We start from the raw sequence: 24,723 nt of genomic DNA on the forward strand, positions 1-24,723 counted from the left end.
CTGGCCTAAGATAAGTTTTACAAAGAGGACAGCAGAGGTGGCTATTTCATATTTTACAACTTTACCCCTATAGAAAAAGTGAGTTGCTACATCTAGAGGCCATAGATAAGAGGTTAGCCCACAAATCACATTCGTATAAAACCTCCAAAAAGGCTATTTACTGTGTGTTTTCATCCATAAATATGCCCATTTCATTTGTTTTTCTTCTCTGTCCCCTTCAGCACCATCTGCGATGTTATGGACAGACTGCTGGAAAATCCACAAAATCCATTTCTTTCAATTCCTGCCACTCACATAACTGAATCAGTCTCCTTCCCACTCTGGTAGCTGTAAATACAGTTCTTAGTCAGTCTCCTTCCCATTCTGGTAGCTGTACATATAGTTCCTGGTTGGTTTCTTTTCCACTCTGGTAGCTGCAAATACAGTTTCCAGTTTGTTCCTTTTTCACTCTGGTAGCTGTAAATATAGTTCTCACGCTAGGTTTACATCTGTGCTCGGGTTTCTGTTTGGGGGTCTGCTTGGGCTCCCCCCGAATGGAAACCTAATCCACATAAAAAAGCGGTTACATTAGGAAACCTGCGGACCCCATAGACTATAATGGCGTCCGTGTGGTTGCTGTTTGGTTTTCATGCAGAGAGGGGAAAGGAATCCCTATACGGAGTACAAAGGCAAAAGTGAACCGAGCAACAGTCAGTCTCCTTTCCACTCAGGTAGCTGTAAATATAGTTCCCTGTTTGTAGCTTTCCCACTTTGGTAGCTGTAAATATAATTCCCATTCAGTCTCTTTCTCACTCTGGTAGCTATAAATACAGTTCCCAGTTTGTTCCCTTCTCACTCTAGTAGCTGTAAATACAGTTCCCAGTCAGTCTCCTTTCCACTCTGGTAGCTGTAAATACAGTTGCCAGTTAGTCTCCTTCCCATTCTGGTACCTGTAAATATAGATCCCAGTCTCCTTCCCACTTTGGTAGCTGTAAACATAGTTCCTAGTCAGTCTACTTCCCATACTAGTAGTTGTAAATACAGTTCCCAGTCAGTCTTCTTCTCACTCTGGTAGCGGTAAATACAGTTCCCAGTCAGTCTTCTTCTCACTCTGGTAGCTGTAAATACAGTTCCCAATCTGTTCCCTTCTCACTTTGGTAGCTGTAAATATAGTTCCCAATCAGTCTCCTTCTCAAGCTCTTTGGGTGGACATGTATGTGGTTAGTCACAGTGAACACAAGGTGGCACAATACTATATCATCATACTACTCCATAAATCTTCAATGCATGTAGAATATGGTAAATGAACAATAAATATAATCCAGTCTCCAATGCATCTGCTAATATAATATGCACACTGCCTGTTCCCATGATGCCCTAGGGCTGCCAGTGAGTGATATTATCTTGTAACAAGTCATACACATGATCATGGCAGGGTCAGCTGAGGGATGGCGGTGTTATTTTGTACTGGAGCGCGCTCATTAAGGAGAGAGGCTGCGCTGAGCTCTGCTTTGTGGATACTTTGATCAAATGATAAGAAAATATCAAGGCTTTGTTGTTACTTCTCCCGGCGGCTTTAAGTATCATTACAGATAATATATTCATAAATAATTCAGAAAGCAGTTAAAACAATTAAGACGATCAATCTATCCGTCCCGCTCACCGTCTCCTCGTTGTTTTATTTCCACAGAGCACAACAATGATTAACCCTTTCACTAACTGTAGAGCTCATTACAGTCCAGGGTTCTATATGGGCTTCAAGTATTGGACATCATTTTACAGGTTTACTATAAACATACAGTTCAGTACCTTAACCCGCCTTAAAGGGTTTTCTACAACAGACTGATACTGTAGTACATAGATGCTATAAACACTACATCTTCCAATATGCATCACAGCAGAGTTTTGTTTCTGTACAGACCTTTAACCAGTAGAGGGCAGCAGGAGTATGTGAGATAATGCTACCTGAGCGATACCTGTGTACCTCGGCCATGTAGCTTCACTTAATAGTGACAGCGCAGGCTCCTGTACTGGGGCTATCCCTGAAGTTACACGGTTTGTGATGTAACCTGTAATGTTCACAGTTAAATAAACTTGGAGGATTTTATGGTCTCTGTAGATAATGAAATGTTCCCAGCTCCCTCATCTGTGGCCACCACATCCTGACCCATCCTCTCAGTGCAGCCACTATGTGATGTTTATAGGAGAAATGATGGGGATAATATCCTGGAGGTAACCATATAACTAGAGTAATATATTACAGACATATTACACTATTAGCCGCAGACACGGCTCCCCTGCTATGCCAGAACTCAGGCAGGAAGAGACTATTCCCTGCAGGATTCACAAGTGAAGATGTAATAATGGTTGTAATGGAAAGAAATTCTAGGGATCAGAATACAGTACAATACTCAGCATTCACTGGTTGTAGCCATCATCACCCACAAAACCCCTACCACCACTCTATTGGACTTACTGGTATCAGTTATTGGTCTCTACTACCAGTATCGGATTTTATACTTTCTAACTTTTGGACTGTCAAGGAAGGGTACTTATATATAGTTCATTGTGTGAATATCTAAAAAATGTATGAATAACTATATGCAGGGCCCTTTGCCCTATGGTAGTGGGGACTCGTCATCTGATCCAGATAAAGTGGAACAGTCCTACAGCTCAGATAGCAATTTCAACTCTATATGTTGAGTACAATGGTGGAGCACGGAAATATTAGCTCTGTGTACGTCATTCAGGTTTCAGCTGATGTCGTCCGTGGCAGAGAGGCTCGATGAGTAACCAGCCAGAGCCTTCACTACAGCCCTCAGCAGGCAAAGCCATGGGAACGGGGTTTTCAATTAATATGTAATATCATATGGTCACTGAGGGGGCACTATATTGTGTCAGCCATTTGATAGAACAATGAAGAACATTTAAGGGGCAAAGAGCGACTTGGGTGAAAAGTAGGGAATGTCCCTTCAAAATAAGGACTCTTGGAAAGTATGATTACCAGTGACAGCAGTGCCAGATAGCAGTGTCCAGCGGAAAATATCAGAAGTCCAAAACACCACAGTATGGCACAAAATGCTTCCCTGATCATGCCAAACGTTACATTGCAACACAACATCTCACCCTAGCAGTGCCAAACCACCACCATTCACATCAATACACCTAAGCAGAAACGCCAAACACCACAGGATAGAAATAGAGGTAGTAGCATTGCCCCCAACCTCTCCTAATAGCAGGTATAGACTCCCACTTTCTACCTGTGGACCATTGGCAGCAGCATTCTGGTAAAATAAAAACTTCCAAACTTGCATCAAATCATTGCCCGATTCCACCCCCTTACTGTCCCCGCAACAGAGTGAGGAGATAAGAGGAGAGCCTCCGAACCCCTAGTACCAGTTTATGATGCTACCTCCATTTTATACCATTCAGACTCAGGCTGAACTGCTCCTGGGTTAAAGGACCTGTTGTCAGGGTTGAAGGACTATTGGTAATGATGTGATTAGAGATCCTTAAGCCTTGCTAGCCAGGGAGATTGCACTGATAATGAAAGACTGCCATTATTGGTGCAGTTTCATTTTTTTTCTAAAACTGACCCTGGCAGGGACCTCACTATTGAGGCCACCTCAAAGTTGTATGCCGCTGCTTTATGTGTCCTGCATATAATCTTAGTGTTGTATTTTCGTCATTAGTTGCTGTAAAGCAAGCCTGTTTCCTGACGTGCGTGTTTAATGCTCTTTATGTACTGCAGTATTAAAGTGATATTTTTACAGGCTCCTCCATCAGCGGTGTTATTGTGTTCCTGTTTCTAAATTATACGGCACAACGTTGCAGTAAGCCCACATAGCCGACTAAGAAAGGCTCATATATTTAAATCCAGATTATTGAAATATTCCACTGAATGTGACTTTTTTCCTTCTCCGGAGGAACTGAATACATTTTTTTCCTTTGTGGCATTTTCCGAGGCACAAAAGATATGTGAGGCCTGTAATGATATGCTGGCGGCGTACAAAAGCTTTCAATTTTCTCTTATTCTCTTGGTTCAATGGAGCCACCATAGAGCGTGGTGAGCTGCAGAGCATTCTGGAAAGGTAACAGACATCGTTCTCATTGCATTCATAGCAAGGTCCCTACTGCAGATTGCATTTTTAATTATCTGTTTGCGCTGGCCGCAGGGATTACAGAGTCGGCTGTTGGGAGCAGATAGACAGAAGTAAATGTTTCTCTTGTTGGTTCAGTAAGAAAACAGGAGGCGGAATGAAAGAACAGGAAAAGCACAAGGTGCTCGCTTTTGTTTCTTCCCCTGAAGGATGAAAGGAGCTGGAATCAGAAATATCTGGGGGATTTGTCAGGCCACTCCGGGTCTAACAGACCCCTTGCAACTACAGTCATGGCCTGTAACACAAGATTTATGCTGCTTGTATAGTATTTGACACCAGTGATCCATTTCACTCAAATGTACCTTCAAGCCACAAAAGGGCTTATACTCAGGTTTACTCCAAAGCTGCATTTACAATATTGGTGGCTGCCCCTTGAGATGTTCTGTGGATTTATCTAAGATCCATAGCCATAAGATCTAATAACTGAGCCTTATGTGTCATCTAAGCCCTTACACTGAAGTCAGGTGACTGGAAAGCTGGATCACAAATGCTGCTCAGGGTAGGACTGTAATAGAAGACATAATATAACTCCGGATCAGAACGGGATAAGTATAGTGACCCCTTACAATGGTCTTAAAATATAACAGGGCTCCAAATGGCAACCAAAATGGTTACCAATGTGACAAAAGAGTCGCAGTCTTGTCACCATTTGCAGGTAACTCTGCTGCCGTCTTAAGAGAAAACTGCTTTCACCTAGTAGACATTGCTAGTGGCCCATCTGCTAGATGAAAATTTCAGGAACGGTGAGGGCACGTTTTTGCCAGGCAGAACGATAGGTGGGCCTTCACCCAAACTCTTGCTGCCCGATGGCCCCAGTGGAAGGGGCTCAGATGGTGTTGGTTTGGATGATATACTTACAGGGATTATCCAGTCGCAGCAAATAAATGTTATGTTGGATAAATGTTGGAACCTGCAGCCTGTAACTATCGTATGCTGAAAATATTGTACAGTGCTGCCGACTAAAAAAAAATTGAGAATTTCTACTGACCCAATTTAAAGGGGTTGTCAAGGTTTTCTTATTATTGATAAGCTCAGGTAAGGTCATCAATGAGGATCTGACCCCATTGTATGGCCACAGGTGACCTCTCATCTGAGAGGTTAAAGGGAATGTCCAGTTACAGCAAATAAATGTCATTGTTTGTAGAATGAAAGGTGTACAATCTTCCAATATACTTTCTATATCATTTCCTTAAGGTTATGGTCATTTATTCTGCTTACTGCCAGTGGATAAACATCAAAATATTTTAAAAAAACCCATAAAAATATAATGCTATTTATTCCAGTGTTGAACAGTTTCGCGAGAAAAAAAAAATCAAAACATTCTAGCCGCCATTTTATTGTTGTTTCCCCTCCCACAAAGAAAGACATTAAGGCTAAGGCTCCATGCTGTGGAAAAGCTGCTTTTATTGTTACAGATTTTACTGCGCTTTTCTGATCCAAAGCCAGGAATGGCTTTCATAGGAATGGGAGTTATATAAGCGATTATACTTATTAGAGATGAGCGAGTACTAATCGAAATTCCAGTTTCGACTAGCACGCACCCATAGGAATGAATGTACGTCACCAGCACACAGGGGTTTAAGTGGCCGACCACCGCAAAGTCTGAGTGCCTGCCGCTTCCATTCATTCCTATGGGTGCGTGCTATTCGAAATGGCCGTTTTGAATAGTACTCGCTCGTCTCTAATACTTATCTCTCACACTAAATCCACTCCAGACTTTGGCTCAAAAAATAAAAGCAACGAAACAAAAAAAGCTTTTCTGTAATGTGGGCCTTATAGTAAATGCACTTAAGTCCCTCCAAGGGGAAACAGCAGGTTGATGAAAATTTAAGGGAATGTCCACCAGACTCCGGTTACTACTTTTAGGGAGCCTGCACACGGAGTTACGCTTCGCTCATTCTGAACATAAAATTCATTCAGAATGAGCGTGTAAAAACCAGCTCCCATTGATATCACATTAAAAGCAATAGGGAAAAAAGCGTCCCGTTGAATTCAATGGGTAGCACACGTATGTCGGCACCCATAGAAATCAATGGGAACTGGTTTTTACGCCGCTCAATCTGAACAAATTTTACGTTCAGAATGAGCGGAGCGTAACTCCGTGTGCAGGCTCCCTTAGGCTAAGGCCCAAGATTGCGGTAATGCAGAAGGTAATGCTGGTTTTAATTTCATCACCACATTAGTCCTGCATGTAGAACTTTGTTTCCTGGCAGAGAGGCCACATACGGACACCTGCGGTCACCTTTAAAAACCCATTCAAATGAATAGGTTTTAAAGCTGACTGCCGGCAAGCCGTCCCCTGTCCATTTTCCCCGGGGTTTATGACGGAAATCCCGGAACGGACAGCGGTGGTGGTGTGAACCCAGCCTTAGAAATATGAGATGTTCAGTCCTACTGTTATTGCTATGGTGGCTGTTACCATCAATATCATGTTTTTTCTATTGAAATGCTCATCGTTACAATGTAGCAGAGCTGCTTGTGGTTCCTTCTTCTAGTCTACGAGAACAAACACAACAACGAATCTGAGCAATACAAGAGTGAAACACAGCAATCCTCAGGACTGACCTTTGAATATGTCGCCCCATTTAGGACTTCTCCATTCCTCATCCATATGATGGTTGCTGCTGGTTTGGCGTTGTCTGCATGGCAGGTTAAATTCAGGGGATCCCCTGCACGGAGGCTTATTATAGGACCCCCAATAATTACTGGATCATCTGGTGGAACTGTTGGGAAAACACACAAAAAGACATCTTATTATCCATCTTGAGAACGGATACATTTTATTGACACTAATACAATTTAGGAAACCCTCAGGGTAACCTGCTGTTGTAGTTGGAGATGTAGTGAACACTCAAAAAGGTGTGAACTAAAATATTTTTGACTGTAAGCTTGAATGCAGATACAAGGATTTAAGAAACATAGCTGCCTTCTTCCTGAAACAGTGCCACACCTTTGCACAGGTTATATGTGATATTGCAGCAAAACCTCATTCTCTGAAATCCAGATAAGCAATGAGCAACTTATTATTAACATTTCTAAATCTTATGTTCACTATGTCCATTATTTCTCCTAGAAATGTATGGCTATATTGACAACTGGTTGTTACCATTTTCCTTGTCGTACACAGTCTGACAATGGCAGCCCTGATGGGACATCACAGGGACACACCCAGATGTCAATTACTTTCTGAATTTCTAGGAAGGGTATCAGAGACATGACACAATGCAGAGCTATAATAAAAGATGTGTTATATTACAGGGTAGTATTTACAAACGTGTCAAAAGAGATGACAGATGACTGATCTGCGTAATATCATAAAGAAGCGTTCCAAAGAATATTCTTATTTTACCATGGTGTGCGGTTACAATGGTTGAACTATCTATATGCACCTTTGGGAACCATTCAGATTAGACTGTATTCATATCTGCATTGGAAACTCCATTAGGAACATCATGATGACAAACACCACTATGGAACTTGACGAACCCCATTAAAATCCTGTAAGGTCTGTCAGGCACTGCCTATGTGTGTCATGTAATGGATCCAGCACAGCACTGTGGTTTCTGTTATACATGGAAACTACATTGCAGTTGTGAACAAGCTCTTATACATTTACAATTGTACAAAAATTCCAAAATATAACTGTGTCTGGATATGAGGCGTCACTCTTGCAGGTTCTCTTCTCATAAAATGTTCATTGTGCCGTTCGTCAGGGAAACGGTTGCGTTACCCACCGATATGTCTGATTAATGGCGGCTATAACCGAGACGTCTGAAGCTTTAAAGATGATTGAAATAACATTTCTCTTATTGTTTTCAAATTTCCAATTAAAATTCTATCATTTAGTTTTTTTGTAAAAGGCTTTAACTGTCGCTTTATGACGATGACGGCGCCGCACGATTCAGATCTTGCTATTAATTGCGTACGTTTATAATACAGGCGCTTACTGTACAAGAAGTCATTGACAGTACTTCAGCAAACAACTGCAAGAGTACAATGTGATCTTCATCACTCAGCTTTTCCAGATTCCTGGAAGGTAAATCTGTTTTGTTAACCCAGTAGCATATAATTGGGGGGTTTACATTATATAAGCGTATTTTCAGGAGACAGAAATGTTGGATGATCCGTAGCAGCAATCCTATTCTAAGGATATGTGATCAATATCAGATTATGGAGATCCAACACCCAGCACCCACAGAGATCAGCTATTCTCAGCAGCTGATACAGAGAGAATAGAGCAGGAAGCAGACAGCGCTGTTCTCTTAGTTGTGGCTGAACTGACTCACTGAATTTTAGTTTGTATTCAAGTGAATGAGATCCTGCTTCATTTTCTATGTATCAGGATGCTGAGAGCAGCTTATCAGTGGGGGTGCCAACTGTCAAAACCCTACCCATGTGATCCTTAGGCTAGGTCATCAAAAATTTTAGCTCAGAAAACTCCTTTAGACTAAGGCCCCAAGTAGCGAACTGCAACTAAAAATCGCAAACACATCACGTTTTTTTCCCGCAGCGCTTTTCACAGGAAGTCCGTAGAGTTTTTCTCAGTGGACTTTCTTGCTGTGCAGTTCTCAAAGATGACGACTTATTGAGTCTTCTCAGTGTCACTCTGAGAACATCTCCGGGCAAATCCCAGCATGACAGCCGCCATTTATGTTCCCAGAATGTGATAAACTCTTTTATGTCACTTTTATCTTTATTATCTATTATGCTTACAACCTTATTTATATGGAGAGATAAACTGGCGTCATGGAGTCCCGCCATCTGCACTGTACGTGCCGAGTGTTACTCCAACCCCCTGTCACATTACAATGGAGACGGTCTGTGGGTGCACTGTGTACAGTTCCTGGACCCAGGCGATGCATCTTGTGCAAAAAACTTAAATCTTAAAGGAAAACAGCTTCAAACCTAAGACTTAGCTCAAGTCATTCTCCAAGTGTAGAAAAGTTTTCAATATGTTCTAAAATGATCCTCATTAATGAAGAATCTGACTTCCAGTGATAAATGCTTCAGTGTCGTCTTCAATGTCACCAGCGGATGATGCATTAATCAGGCGAATCCTGAAATACTCAAAGTTTGAGGAGTGGGAATAAATGCCACATGGGTGACTTCAGTGAGACGTGTGACAGGCAACCACTGCGGACCCGCACGCAATTACAGTAAACTCATTAAAGCTCAAACATATTGTTTGTTAAATGTCAGCTACTGAAGTACGAAAAACTACATACATATATCAAAAATTCAGAGTCTGCTAATGGAACAAAAAAAAAAAAACGAAAGGAAAATCCAAATATATTTCTAGAGAAAAGAATATCTGAAGTGGAGACATTCAGGACTCAAAGAGGGTACTGCCATTTTTCGTTGGCGACTTGCTGAATGTCAGGGGTCCTGATGCTGAAAAATGACCCCCTTCTCCACCGGTCCTGTTATCATATGTTCTCTCCGTAGCATTTCGGAGGCACTGAATAATAGAAGGGGTTGCGTTTAGGGGAATTTTACCAGTGTGGTAGAATTTATGTAGTCAAATTATTCCCATATACAGAGCTGAGGCGAATGGCTGTACAATTTTGTTGGTAAATGATGTATCCATTGGTCCAATAATCTAATCATGTGATCATCTACATACAAACGGGTTGTCCATAGGAGCTCACCTTTCAAGGGAATATGCCATCAGAATGCCAAGTATGTTATGTTAAACATATCGGGGCAGATATATGAAGACTGGCGTTATTAACAGAAGAATAATGAGCAAAGGCGTTATAAGTCTGCCCCATTTTTTATGAATAATTGGTGTGATTTTTTTGACATTTCACCATATTAAAGTATCTACAGTCCTATGAAAAAGTTTGGGCACCCCTATTAATCTTAATCATTTTTTGTTCTAAATATTTTGGTGTTTGCAACAGCCATTTCAGTTTGATATATCTAATAACTGATGGACACAGTAATATTTCAGGATTGAAATGAGGTTTATTGTACTAACAGAAAATGTGCAATATGCATTAAACCAAAATTTGACCGGTGCAAAAGTATGGGCACCCTTATCATTTTATTGATTTGAATTCCCCTAACTACTTTTTACTGACTTACTGAAGCACAAAATTGGTTTTGTAACCTCAGTGAGCTTTGAACTTCATAGCCAGATGTATCCAATCATAAGAAAAGGTATTTAAGGTGGCCAATTGCAAGTTGATCTCCTATTTGAATCTCCTCTGAAGAGTGGCATCATGGGCTACTCAAAACAACTCTCAAATGATCTGAAAACAAAGATTGTTCAACATAGTTGTTCAGGGGAAGGATACAAAAAGTTGTCTCAGAGATTTAATCTGTCAGTTTCCACTGTGAGGAACATAGTAAGGAAATGGAAGACCACAGGGACAGTTCTTGTTAAGCCCAGAAGTGGCAGGCCAAGAAAAATATCAGAAAGGCAGAGAAGAATGGTGAGAACAGTCAAGGACAATCCACAGACCACCTCCAAAGAGCTGCAGCATCATCTTGCTGCAGATGGTGTCACTGTGCATCGGTCAACTATACAGCGCACTTTGCACAAATAGAAGCTGTATGGGAGAGTGATGAGAAAGAAGCCGTTTCTGCACGTACGCCACAAATAGAGTTGCCTGAGGTATGAAAAAGCACATTTGGACAAGGCAGCTTCATTTTGGAAACAAAAATTGAGTTGTTTGGTTATAAAAAAAGGCGTTATGCATGGCGTCCAAAAAGAAACAGCATTCCAAGAAAAACACATGCTACCCACTGTAAAATTTGGTGGAGGTTCCATCATGCTTTGGGGCTGTGTGGCCAATGCCGGCATCGGGAATCTTGTTAAAGTTGAGGGTCGTATGGATTCCACTCAGTATCAGCAGATTCTTGAGAATAATGTTCAAGAATCAGTGACGAAGTTGAAGTTACGCCGGGGATGGATATTTCAGCAAGACAATGATCCAAAACACCGCTCCAAATCCTCAGGCATTCATGCAGAGGAACAATTACAATGTTCTGGAATGGCCATCCCAGTCCCCAGACCTGAATATCATTGAACATCTGTGGGATGATTTGAAGCGGGCTGTCCATGCTCGTCGACCATCTAACTTAACTGAACTTGAATTGTTTGTCCAAAATACCTTTATCCAGGATCCAGGAACTGATTAAAAGCTACAGGAAGCGACTAGAGGCTGTTATCTTTGCAAAAGGAGGATGTACTAAATATTAATGTCACTTTTCTGTTGAGGTGCCCATACTTTTGCACCGGTCAAATTTTGGTTTAATGCATATTGCACATTTTCTGTTAGTACAATAAACCTCATTTCAATCCTGAAATATTACTGTGTCCATCAGTTATTAGATATATCAAACTGAAATGGCTGTTGCAAATACCAAAATATTTAGAACTAAAAATGATTAAGATTAATAGGGGTGCCCAAACTTTTTCATAGGACTGTATATTTAAAACAAATTCCTAAAGTGTGTAGCTTTCACATTGAACACTTAGCTTCACAATAGGTCATGTAGATGATCACTTCTCAGGAGTACTTTACTATCAGTATAGGCTGGATTACAATGATAGATAACACCTCTGTTACCCCACCCCAGCACAGGTTACAAAGCATGCCCATAATTCTCTGAAATGGATGTCAAAGAGTCATCTCCAGACTACAAGTTCCCATACACCATGTGGCTACTGTAAAGAATATCTCTTAATGGAGTGAACTGCAAACACAAAGTAACTACAATCATTAAGAAAATACATTAATAGCTACTTTCAATTGATTAAAAATACAGGTGATAAATTCCCTTTAAGATAAGAGCAGAGGGCATTTACATGAGGCAGCACTCCCTGAAGAACAGCAGATTGTTGGGTGCCAAGTTCTGGAACCCTACAGCTATAATAGCTGATCGATGGTTGTAAATAAATGTACTGTACAGCTACACAATGATCATGTAACGTTACTCATTAACTCCACTCATGCGTGCTCCATAAGAAGACGAGGCGTCGTGCGCGTCCAATGTGCCCCGAATCAACACCTGTTGTTTGGTAACTAATTAACACTCGTTACATGCACAAGTACAAGTGTGTTCAAAAATGGCGCCCACCATCTGTTCTGCTGGATGTGCAAGGCAGAGTGTTGATATGTCGTGATAGGCTAAAAAATTTAGATGCCTTTACTTCGTGGCTGAATTAATGTTTCTTTCTGATTTCTATAGACACAAGATGCGAAATATAAGACGATCAGTGGACGACAGCTTTATGTCTTGGGTTTGGACGATCATCTCACCACTAATGGTGTGACGCTGACTCAATAGAGATTATTGCACTGCACGTTATGGATGAGTATCAGAGATTATATTCTCTCAATCCAATGCTATGGGGAGGAAAATGATTGAATCTAGAGGACACAGCACATACAGTTCTCTAATGTAACGCTAGGTAGAGCAATGGTGACAAGATAACTATTCATGTATTGTAGTATATACTGTACTGTCTATTATGTTGTGCCGTGTTCTGCATTAACTCTATAAGCAATTGAGAATAGTGCACTATAGATTATGAAGTGTAATATCATGTGTATCATGTGGTGCATTGTTCTGATCCAACACTACAAGAAATAGAAATTAAAATTATATGTACAATATGCACTATTAGTGTTCTATAGGAGACACAGGACAGAATGAGGATGAATTCACATCGCCATACAATAAAAGAAAAGAGGACAGATCTCCCTGTGCCAAAAATTTCTGTTAGTCTGATCACAACATGAAATGACATGAAAATTTTGGTATAAAAAGAAAAGTTCAAATCTCATAGACACAGGAGGATCGGTGTCTAGAAACACATGAGAACCTTCAACACACACAGAATAGGGATGAATGTCATTCTACATCACTTAAAGGCGTTGTCCAGGATATACAGTTTTCACAAGAAGGGCGGGGAAGGTGAAACCCCCTCTCAAAAATATCTATTCTCACCTGTCCCCAGTGTCTTCCACCGTGGTCCGGTCCTGCAGTTCCTGGCGTCTTGTTTCAGTGGAAGTTCTCACCATACATGACTGCTGATTATTAGTTCTATACAAGTTATTTGTCTGTGTGATGTTATACCACACATTAAATACATGGTTTTCAGCTCTTTCATAATCTTATAGGTTTTTGGCGGGCTGTAAATGCCTGCAGACTCCATTAGACAATGTAACCTGTATTTTTTTCTGTGCTAATTTGAGTGGTCAGCTCATACAGGTGTCACTGTGTGTTGTTTGTATCATTTAGCGCAGTGCCTTACTCTAACACTAGGTGGAGTGTAGAATATTTATGGATTGTAAATCAGTAAGTATTATGGACTGCAGTGCTCTGATCTATCACTAGGTGGAGTACAGTAAATTGCAGTGCAGAAATATAGTATGTATGGTTGTGCAGCGCTCTAACACCAGGTGGCGCACTGATTATTGCATTGCACATAGTGTGATTTGCAGTTTATGCCAGAGTGACATTGCTCTGCACTGAGCACTGAGCTTCCTGCACTACAATTAATACCTTTCCCTCCCAGCAGAAGCTGCTCTTTTATCTCGGCAATGTCACAAACAGATGTCTGTGTGCGTTCTCTCATTTGTATGTGAATTGATGAATATTGCACGTACATTATCTTGTTATCTTGAAATGGTAAAACAGTATGAGGCTGAGGTGCCAAGGCAAAGTGATTTTTTAATCAGTTTTTGTTCATTTTGTGTGCGCAGCTATTACCAGTGAGGGATTGTATTGTGTGTAGCGCTGGCGATGATTTGTTATATTCGGCGCACTGCTCGATTCATCTCCTCTATTTACATAATTACTCCACAATGTTATTAGAGGAGACACAAGTCTGAAACGCGTCACTACTGATCAAAACCTACATTTCCTATAATTGCAAACCGGCCCTAGTCCTTGCGTTGGTCTGCATACTCTATGGGGCCTCCTGGTCTAAACAGTCTGACCACTTAGGTGACCAGTGGGTTTCTATTTGTTTTTCTTTTTTTTCCCACTAGCTTGTAGCGGAAAAAAAGAAGCGAGATGACCTATCTTGCCACGGATTCCACAGCTGAGTCAGCCGTGGTGTCCGTGGCTCAAGACGCTCCTGTTTAGGCCCATTCATTTGGACCTAATCAGGAGCGGTATGCCATGACTCCAATGCTGCATCGGCATCCCGTCACAGCTAAGCACGCGGAATGTTCACAAGGCGGGAAAGGTTTCTGCGAACTTTTCCTCCATTTGAACATACCCTATCAGTGATCTACATAGCACGGAAGCCCTGGGTTTCAATCCATGTTTGCGAAGGTTTCCTCCAGGCAATCTGGTTCGCGCCAACACTTTGAAGACATATTGATCAGAGATTTAGATTGTGAGCCCTACTGGCGACAGCGAGCGATGTGAATGTTAGTAAAGCGTGGTGGAATATGTTGGTGTTATATAAGGAAAATAAATGCACATAGACATAAATGTCATTGGAGGTTCTCAGCAATGGAGATATATGTGACATCCCATGAAGGACACTACAGATAGTCTCTCCTGAAATGCCAGATGACTTTGGAAAATACATTGTACTCACCTTTTCTACAGTCACCAACTCGCTCGAGTGTGAACTGGATCATAAGCTCACCAACATTACATCTATGTGGGAGAAACTGAGGCCTGTGGGTAGTTAAACAATGGCTATTTGCTTCCTTTGCTGCTGGCTGATAAGTGGCATGTTATGAGAGAACACCTTCTTGCCGCTCTCAGTATTAAAAGCGTCGATTCTGCGGGTTACAAAGCCGTGTTTAATAAAAGCCGGGATGAGTGGACGTGCCTGTCGTGGCGGCAGTCACACACGCTGCGCACAAATTGTATTGCAATCAATAATTTTTCCTAACACAGAACATTTTACATGTTTTCTATTCAGTCACCGGAGCAGAAATGATTGAGACAAAAGACGATTTTTTTTTCTTTTTTCCTGCATTGAAATAAAATAAATCTGTTGTGTATAAGACTATAAATATTAGAATCATGTTTCCTGCAAATGAAAACCTTCATAATAAAAGTGCAAAATATTATGACTCGTATTGGGAAGCTGAGCGCGCTTCATAGGGAGATGCAATAGAGCAAACTCCATTGTAGGGGCTACAGGTTTGGGAAACAGCAGCCATACTAGGTGGATTCTGCTATCACATATGCTCTTTCCACCTCTTCTGCAGTTACCATTATCATTCTTTATACTATTCATATTTCCCAATATTTTTATCTTGATCGTTGCAACAAACCATAAATTCATAGCAGTAGAAATCTGGATACAATTTGGTTGGTGGAACACATTCTCAATGATCATAAGAAAATCAGCATCAAGTATGCAGAAATACCCAACCTCGGCCAATAGGTTGTGTTCTTATCCATATGTAAAAAGGCATTATATTCTCTCTACCGCCAAGTAGGGATGACTTAGGCTCCATTCCCATGGAGTAACACACTGCTCATTCTGACATGTAAACACGTGTCAGAGTGAGCGCTTCAAAACAGAATCCCATTGACTTCAATGGGTTCCATTTAACGCGCGTAACACATTGAAATCAATGGGTTAAAAAGCCTCCCATTGATTTCAATGTGTAGCGCAATGGGATTCTGTTTTGACGCGCTCACTCTGACACGTGTTTACATGTCAGAATGGGCGGCGCGTTACTCCGTGGGAACGGGGCCTTAAAGGGAATGTATCACCAATATGTTTACTTTCTTAAAAGCAGATGATTTTTTTTCTAATCTGTTTTTATTTTCCGATATTTTTAATTCTATTTTTTAATCTGTACATACTTATGGCGGAGGCCATTGTGCCTGAGCATCTCCTCTGCTCAGTTTTTGGAGCTAAATATATTAGTGACCTAGGGTTAGGATAGGTCATCTTTATCAGTTCAGCGGGGGTCAGATACCTGGCACTCCCCTGAAGTGCGAAGGAGACAACTCTGTTCTCTGTTTAGCGGTCAGAGTAGGTACTGCAAATTATCTCTCCCTCACCTGAATGGGAGCTAAACTGCAATGACTCAGATTTGCCACTACACAGAGAACAGCAGTGTCTGCTTCCTGCTCCATTCTCTGTGTCTCAATTGCTAAAAACAACTGATTAATGGGGGTACTGGGTGACCCCCACTAATCTGATATTGATAATCTGTCCATAGGATAGGTCCTAGGACATCAATATGTTTAGCCCAGAAAACCTCTTTGAGGCTAAGGTCCCATAGCAAAATAGTGCTGCGGGAAAACCGTGGCGGCAACACAGCACTTTAATCAGAAGGTTGGCAAGAGTTTTCCTCCTTACCTATCGAGAAACCGCTGGTGTTTCCATAGGTATAATTGACATGCCGCGATTTCCAAAACCGCACCAGTTTTGGAAATCACGGTGTGTCCGGACCACGTTTTTTACCGCAGCGTGAACATGGAATTCACTAGAATCCCATCCACTTTGCCCTGACTGTAAAAGGTCTGGCCTAGCAGCATTTAGTGATATGTTTTACAGTAAAGCTATGGCCACAAGAAGCAACAGACTGGATCCAACTCACTGAGGTCTATGGGAGAGTTTTCTAGCCATACTCCGTGCAAGGGGGTAGATAAGCTGTGTGTTGTGGTGTTATCTATAAAGATTTGGTTTAAAAAAGTAGGTCATTTGCTGTAGATTTCATTGCGAGTTCACGACCCTGCGGAGTGTGCCTAAAGTATATGAAGGTCTCATAAATGAGGCGCACCCTGCACTAGTACAAGGTTATATGATGAATGGCAATTAAAGTGCACCCCAATGCCTCTACATATAACCTGGGGAATAGCATTCAGGCTTGGCTTGGGCTTTAGTCATCAAAACACTCAGGATCTGCCCTGCATCCTCGGATATGCAGGTGTTAGGTCATCAGTCAGTGAATTGTCGAAAAATTCCTCATATTCTGTTTCGGCTGCATTAGAGTCGATGATAGGAAATTAAACATTTAAAAAATATCCTCAACATTTTATTAAAATTACTTTACAAATGACTTAATAGGCATTTAATTAAGGATTTGCGGTGTGCGGAGCGGTTTATGAGAAAAATGGTATCTTCTGTACACGAGAAAAGAGATAAATCTGGAAAAAAATAATGAAAATACCTCAATATGCGGGACAAATAGCTTGTAAAAAACATCAATAAAAGAAATTGTTCTTTTTAATAAAGCTTTGTGGATTGCACCTTTAAATCTATGAAGTCAGCCGGTTACAGCACTGATATTACCGTTATACATAAACCTCGCGCTGCCGCGATCTCAGCATTGGATTATAATTTGCATTTATACGGCCAGTATTAAAAAAATAAAGAGGTGGAAAACTCGATTGTCCATTTCTGCAGAACAATGAGGAAAGCGCTGTGTCCAAATACAAGGGACCGGAGTACAAATGAATGTCAGTATCTGTGTAATAGCTGCATTGTCATGTTGTGTTCACAGTAGTTACATGTACGAGATAAAATGATAACATGCAATATTTTGGGTGGCATTAAATATACAGTCACCTGGGCCGTAACTGGGAAAGAACAAGCCCCATTGCTAACTATTGACTGGGGGACCTCCCTGGCCTCCTCACGGTATATGGCCCACTTTATGACCCCCACATGGTATAACATCCCCTCTACTGGCCCCCACACAGTGTAACACCCCCTTTATAGATCTTCCACACAGTATAACACCCCCTTTATTGGTTTTCACACTGTATATTGCTCCCTTTTTTAACCCACAGACAGTGTACAGCCAACTTTATTTGTCCCCACAAAGTATATTGCTCCTTTAATGGACACCCACATAGTATACTGACCCTTCATTGGCTGCCATACAGTAAGTGCACCCTTCCCTGGCCCCCATACAGAAGGTACCCCCTTTACTCATCCCCAGAGTGACTTTAGGTCACTACCTACTGGATTACTCCGGCAGGTAATGGATGATACAGCCACTTACCTATGTCTGTTCCTGCCCAGGGCCTCCTCTGCTTCAGCTCCATACTGACACTGAAAAATGTCATGATGTGACATCCGGTTGTTGTTCAGTGTCATAACATAATGTCTCCCGTGAAGGCCAAAGAAAAGGAGACCATGGGCAGGAGCAGATATGAGTAAGTGAATATTGGCTGTTACTTGCTGGAGTAATCCAGTAGGTAAGCCACCTATAAAAAAAATCAAAACAGTCCCTAATGTCATCAGGCCTTATAGAAGCCACTACGTCCGTCAGTCAGGGGGCCATACCATTAGACTAAAAAGTAGAGTACCTTTTATAAAGAGTTGTTTGGGAGCGGAGTCAAGTCATGAGGAGCAAATGATTCAGCTCATTAAAGAGACACCATTTTCCCATTTCTAGTGGGGCAACCCTGGCAGTAAGCGTTCAGTTTTCAGTTTTGGTGTACAGCACTAACACAAGGATAACAAAGTATTACACAAGGTCTGTTCACATTAATAGGTTTTCTGTGTAATAGAGGACAGGTCCTTCAGAGTGAGAGATACCCTTTGCATCTAGCATTCATCCTGAACAGAACAAATTCCTCTATGAATCAAAATTCACTAATAAGGTGTATGACAATAGGTTTTCTGAACTGAGCAATCCCTTTAAATTAAATCTCCCGAAACATCCAGAAAGATCCGACAAAAAGGAGTGACCTCCCAGTGTCCATGAAAAGCAGAATGATGATACATCTGCCAAGCATCCGGATTTATTATACAGAACATGGACATGTTATGTGCTGGTTACATCACATTGCAAAAAGGGGCTTACCATAACCTTAAAAGGGGGAGTCTTTAGTTTAAAAGGGGATAAAGTCATATTAAATTTTCACAGCCCAATTGTCGCACCAGATCTCCCAGAAACCAATGTATAAAAATTGGCAAGTATGAATTAAATGCATTATAAAGTATATGATATTTACGCTAGGTTCACACCTATGTTCGGGTTTCTGTTCGTGGGGTCCGCTTGGGGACCCTACGAACAGAAATCTAATCTGCTTTAAAAAGCGATTACCGCGGTTTTAACCCAATTTCCGTGTTGAACGAAATGCCTGAAAGGGCAACAAACACAGGTGTGAACCTAGCCTTACATGTATGGAAGAGCAGTTACTGTTTTCTAGACATGGGGTTTGGAGAAGTAGCCAAACTCCTTTGAGTGGAGATTTCTGTGACTAGGATGTAAATAAGCATTGTACAAGTGTCTCACATACCAAATGTAATAAATAGGGTTCATGTGGTTTTCAAGTGCTGATACTTATTTTTTGGAGTTGTTAGTGGTAAGAAGATTATGAACATTGGACGTGCCGTAAAATAAGATCATTGTATTATTGAGCGCTCCCCTTAAAAAAAGGGAATGCCAATGTTAAAAGACTGAATACAGGAACATAAATGAAGCAAGAGGGTGATACATCAAAAACTAAAATGGTGCCCCCAACAGTTTCTTCATGCTTGAATACTCCATCGCCCTTAGGCAGGACCACAGAGGGCAGCTTTGTTCTCTTTTGCTGTGATTGTATAGCGAGGGCTCCCTAGGCATGTTCATACAGAGGCATAACATGAAGCTCCTGGGTAACCCCTTACCATGTGCTATCTATAATACTCATGTCCTCTTATGTTGCAGAGCGATAGTTGGGCCCCCCCCCCCGAGGATCCAGAGCCTTGTATCAATTGCTACCTATGCACCCTCTATAGCTACCCCCTGCTCAGTGGCGTAACTAAAGTCCTGTGGGCACCGATGCAATCTTTTGTTCGGGGCCCCCTACCTCATCCCTACAGTGACGTCTTTATAGTGATGGCTATGGTTGCCTTAGAGTGGTTACGGTAATCTTTGGGTCTCCTTGGATTATGGGCCAGATGGAAGCTGCAATCTCAAAACTGATGCCAGTGCTTATGGGCCCCCTAAGGCTCCTGGGCCCCAGATTGACTGCACCCTCTGCGCCCCCTGCAAGTTATGCCCCTGCCCCTGCTCCAATAGCAAATTGATACTATCCTGACATGTCCTCCTCTTTCCACTGTAGCATCTATAGTATGAAAGCCAATAAATGGGATATAGGCAAATACAGATCATAAATTGCAGCCCTATGTATATCACCTGCAGTACTGATTACTACCACTAGAGGAAGTAAAGAGAGACTGTATCATATGCATATAAGTGTGAAGTCAGATGTCATCCTGGCCATGTGAGTTGAAATTGGTTTTCTGTAATTCTACAAATTCATGTGCATTATGATTTCCAAATTTTATAAATAATCAAATCTTCTGCTCCTAAAATCTGTAATCTACTATCTAAATATTAGCAGACACAGAAGAGACTGACAATGTGGTTGTTAGAGCGATCCCTGGTATATAATACCCCCAATGCTGTGCATTCATCGAAATGCTCCTGTGGTTTGAGTGGCATAAAATAAATGTGGTAAGTTTTAGTGTAACGATGACTGACAGTCACAATATCTCATAGATGATGGGACTGTCATGTGGAGATGGAGCAGATTAGACGTCAGTGCAGCACAATCTCCGCTCTGAGAGTCACGTACTCTCCATCCGCAGTATTATCTATATTTACAGCCCAGTGGGTGAGTGTTACTTTCGCCATCGCTGCCGCTGAGTGCTGGACAATGAGTTTTATCTCATCGCCAGTGATCTGCAGATAATTGGCCACACAGGTTGAAAAAAGCCTCAGACTCAGGGAAGATTTGCAGAAATTTGTATGTAGAAACGTCAAATTTATGAACGTATGATTTCCTCATATGCACATTATTAGAATGGCCCAGGAAGGCTGCAGGGAATATGAGGAGACAGATGTCTTCTGACAATCTGTGCCTGCTGCTCCCTCTGCGCTGAGTACAGGCTGCCATAAGTGGTAATTATCACAGCTATCGAGGCTGCGGCAAGGGAAATGTATTATATAGAACACCTTTTAAGTGAAGAGATGGTCATGCCGGATCAGCCTGTACACAGGTTTTTTATGTAGCTTGTAACCCAGGAGACACATGGGTCTGTACTGAAGATGTATACACGAAACAGGAGATTATTAATCAAGACTATTTGCAAAGTTGGTTCATTTTTATTTTAGATAAATCAGAACAATAAACTATGGATTTAAGATTTCATCCTTACTTGGGTTCTATATGTGGGTGTCTGGTTGTGTGTGACATGTTAGAAAGCTGACAGGCAACAATCGTGCTCTACAGTCCATTGGCTCCTGCAATAGCAAACGTCTACATGAGAGTCACAAATAAATATTCAATCAAAGCTTCATGAATAAAGAGGACGGCGCAGACAAATCTGTCAGTGACTCTTCTTCAAAGCGATGGTGAAAGCAGCAGGTACAGAGCCAGCTCCTTACCACTTCACTCAGACTGTACTCAACACATCTTACATCCTAAACACCAGCACTAGGAGACTAGAGATGGCACCAAGAACACTGGGATATTAGTAACACAGACTCATATGAAGCAGGTGTAGCAGTGTGATGCACTGGCACTAGGGTAGAGCCGATCTTGAGATTTCAGGATCGATTTTAAAATCCGATTTCCAATCATTTTCCATTTGAACCTGATCCCAATTCCGATCCTAATGTAAGTCAATGGGATTTTTTTTATTGATCGAAAATTGGAAATCGGAAATAACCTCCGGCCTTGATCCCGCCTAAAAAGGTCGGGATCGGAAAATTTACTCGATTGTCGATCAGAATCCGATCTTTTCCTATCCCAATCTCTCAACCCTAACTTTCACAAATTGTGTAAATTTAGACTAGGAAGGAAAAAAATATGCCAGATTGGCGCTGGATGATAAATCTGGACCACTTTTAGGCAAATTTTTAGTTTGTCACCAGAACCTAGCATATCATCCCAGCTCTGCAGATAGATTGGTTAGGGTCTCCTGAATCAAACAGTGTTTTCCCCTTCTGAATAGATGTCCGGGATCCCAAAGAGGTGGGTAGCAATGCCTTCGCTGCTCCAAAGAGCTCATTTGCATATTGACAAAATTGCTGATATCTTGGTAACAGAGGTAACGATTCACCAGGGAGAACAATGTTTAATCCAGATAATCCTAACTCATCTAGCTGCAGGACTGGGTTGATATTCTGGGTTCTATTAACACACTCCCTAGCAAAAAAGCACTGCGGGGAAACCGCAGTGGAAACACATTGAGTTTTTTTCCCCACAGCGCTCTTCACAGATAATCCAAAGAGTTGTCCTCTATGGACTTTCTGCTTCCATTTTACCTATATGAAAACTGCCACTGTTTCCATAGGTATAATTGACATGCTGCAATTTGCATTTCTGCTGCAGATTATTTTCTGCAATCCGTGGATGGGATTAGCTAGACTCCCGTCAACTTTGCAGGGGCTGTACACTACGTGGGACCTCGGTCTTTAAGAATCAATAGATCTGTTGCACAGCATGTAGGCTAGCTTTTTGGCACATATTAAACCAGTATTCTGGTATATTCAGTTTAGTAACTCTACGTTGCAACTCACTTCCAAAACAGGTTGTATTCCAAAGAAATCAAATAACACAACTCATAACTGATGCATTGTACTTATACGACTATATATCCCTCATTGTATTTCGTTATGGGCTACCTCTGGACAGACTTCGTGAATACCCGCGCTGCTGATACAAGGCTGAGTGTGAGGTATGGCCATAATAACAATAATAATATGTAATAAATTCTCTCCTGATAAAACATGTTCTCCCAGTAAAGCAGCAAATGTTTCCTGCCGTGGCTCATATTTCATCCTGTCTCCACTAAAGGAAAAAAAGTCCAGAGTCTGCTGCTTACTGTAATGAATGTAAATATATGTGACAACATTACTGTGCAGGAAGACTCGTCTCTATGTATTGTATGGGACACGAGCACAGAAAACGCACAAGACAATAATAAACCTCAGGCTGCGAGAGGCGACTTATGATATGCTGCTACATCCACAGCTGAAGAGATGTCTGTCCTTGAAGGGATTCATTATAAATAAAGCTGCATGGGATCAAAATAGGAAGTTCTGCGACTCTCACATAGGCTTTGCGTTTCGATACCTCCCCATTTTCAAGATCTTTGCTTACTGACAGCAAATTGTTACAACTAGACACTGAAAAACTGATACATTCTACTAGCATGGATACATTGTAACCGATGATCAGAACAGGACATGAATGAGCTGCTGCCTGGTAGTGAGTTTATATTTCTTTGTATCTAAATACACATACAATGGGATTCTTTTAATCCAGAATCCAATAATCTATAATATATGGCAATACAGCTCATTTCAGGACAAAACTGCCGTTTAATGTAAAATTTCAGAAGACTGAGCAGAGAAAATTCATTAAAAAATTGCTCTTTCAAGTTAGTTTTAGGCTAAGGCCTCATAATATAATTTTTTATGATCATTTTCGATATTGATATAAAAAGTGGAGAAAAAACGAAGAACATACAAAAGCTCAGTGAAAAAAAAGCAATGCGTTTCTGCTGCGTTTTTGTTCGTATTGTTTTGCGTTTTCAATATAGGCATAATAGGGGCAGAAAGTCAGCTGCGGAAAATAACGTTTTTATTTTTTTGCTGTGCTTCGCTACATGGGCTTTACCTTATAGAGTTTTCTAGGACCACTTTGAGATCGAGAGTACTTTACAATACAGGACCCATTATGTCCCACGGATATATTCACTGCATGTAAGATACACACATATATTTATTTGTGACCTGCCTGGTAACACTTCACAGCCACGATCAGCCGCACCTTTGATAGATGCCATTATTATGTACAGGACGATTTGTTCTGTGTGCAGGGAAAGGTAACACAGGAAATGGGAAAATAAAGCGATGAGAAGTGACAGTGCATCCTCGCCATGCATAATTCATGTCACAGGGTGGAGGGGAAGGTTTATAATCTTGCCTCATAGAGAGCCCCCTTCAATTTGTAATCATTCAGGGGGGGGCAACACCTCAATGTGATTAATGCAGAGATTAAAAACTAGGTGGGATCTTGCAGAGGGGGCATTTATCCTGAGGTTCCCCAAAGGCAGAAATGAATAATGGATTCCAATATATTCTCGTTATAAGTGTATTTTTCCCAGATAACGTCCCTGGTGGAGGCCTGCGGGAGCAGCTTATGTGGTCATCTCATTTTCCTCCCCACAGGTCGTGGCACAAAGTTTTATTTATGGCGATTAAATTCTGAAAGAGAGGAGGGGGCAGTGTTTTAGATATTATTAAATCTATCATTCACCGAGGTGGCTCCTATCTGCTGCCCGCACCTGGAATATTAGCACGCCGCTTTCTTAAGTTACATTTAATGTCTTTCCACTCCGCTCCTCACTTACTGCTCATAATCTTATTACGTACTCTAGGAACATCTTTGTACAAGTGCAGGGTGGACTGGGCAGGGACTGCTTACTTATCCTTAAAATTACAGGACACAGGTTTTGGTATTAGGGAGCCTGCACACGGAGTTTACCACCATATTTATCAACCTATTGAGGGCCAGTAGCGATATTATTACATATACAGTACAGACCAGAAGTTTGGACACACCTTCTCATTCAAAGAGTTTTCTGTATTTTAATGACTAGTAAACTTGTACATTCACACTGAAGGCA

The 24,723-nt window shown here is 41.3% G+C and overlaps 1 protein-coding gene across 2 annotated transcripts in view; it reads right to left on the reverse strand.

Moving 5' to 3' along the window:
• Positions 1 to 24,723, reverse strand: part of KIRREL3 (kirre like nephrin family adhesion molecule 3) — a 628,687-nt gene that overhangs the window by 123,574 nt on the left and 480,390 nt on the right. For both annotated transcript variants that reach the window (XM_075280134.1, XM_075280132.1), the window contains exon 5: positions 6,705 to 6,862. In XM_075280134.1, coding sequence (XP_075136235.1) covers positions 6,705 to 6,862 — 158 coding nt within the window. The remainder of the gene's footprint in view (positions 1 to 6,704; positions 6,863 to 24,723) is intronic.

Source organism: Leptodactylus fuscus, chromosome 6 (assembly GCF_031893055.1).
Source record: "Leptodactylus fuscus isolate aLepFus1 chromosome 6, aLepFus1.hap2, whole genome shotgun sequence".
Lineage (NCBI taxonomy): Eukaryota > Metazoa > Chordata > Amphibia > Anura > Leptodactylidae > Leptodactylus > Leptodactylus fuscus.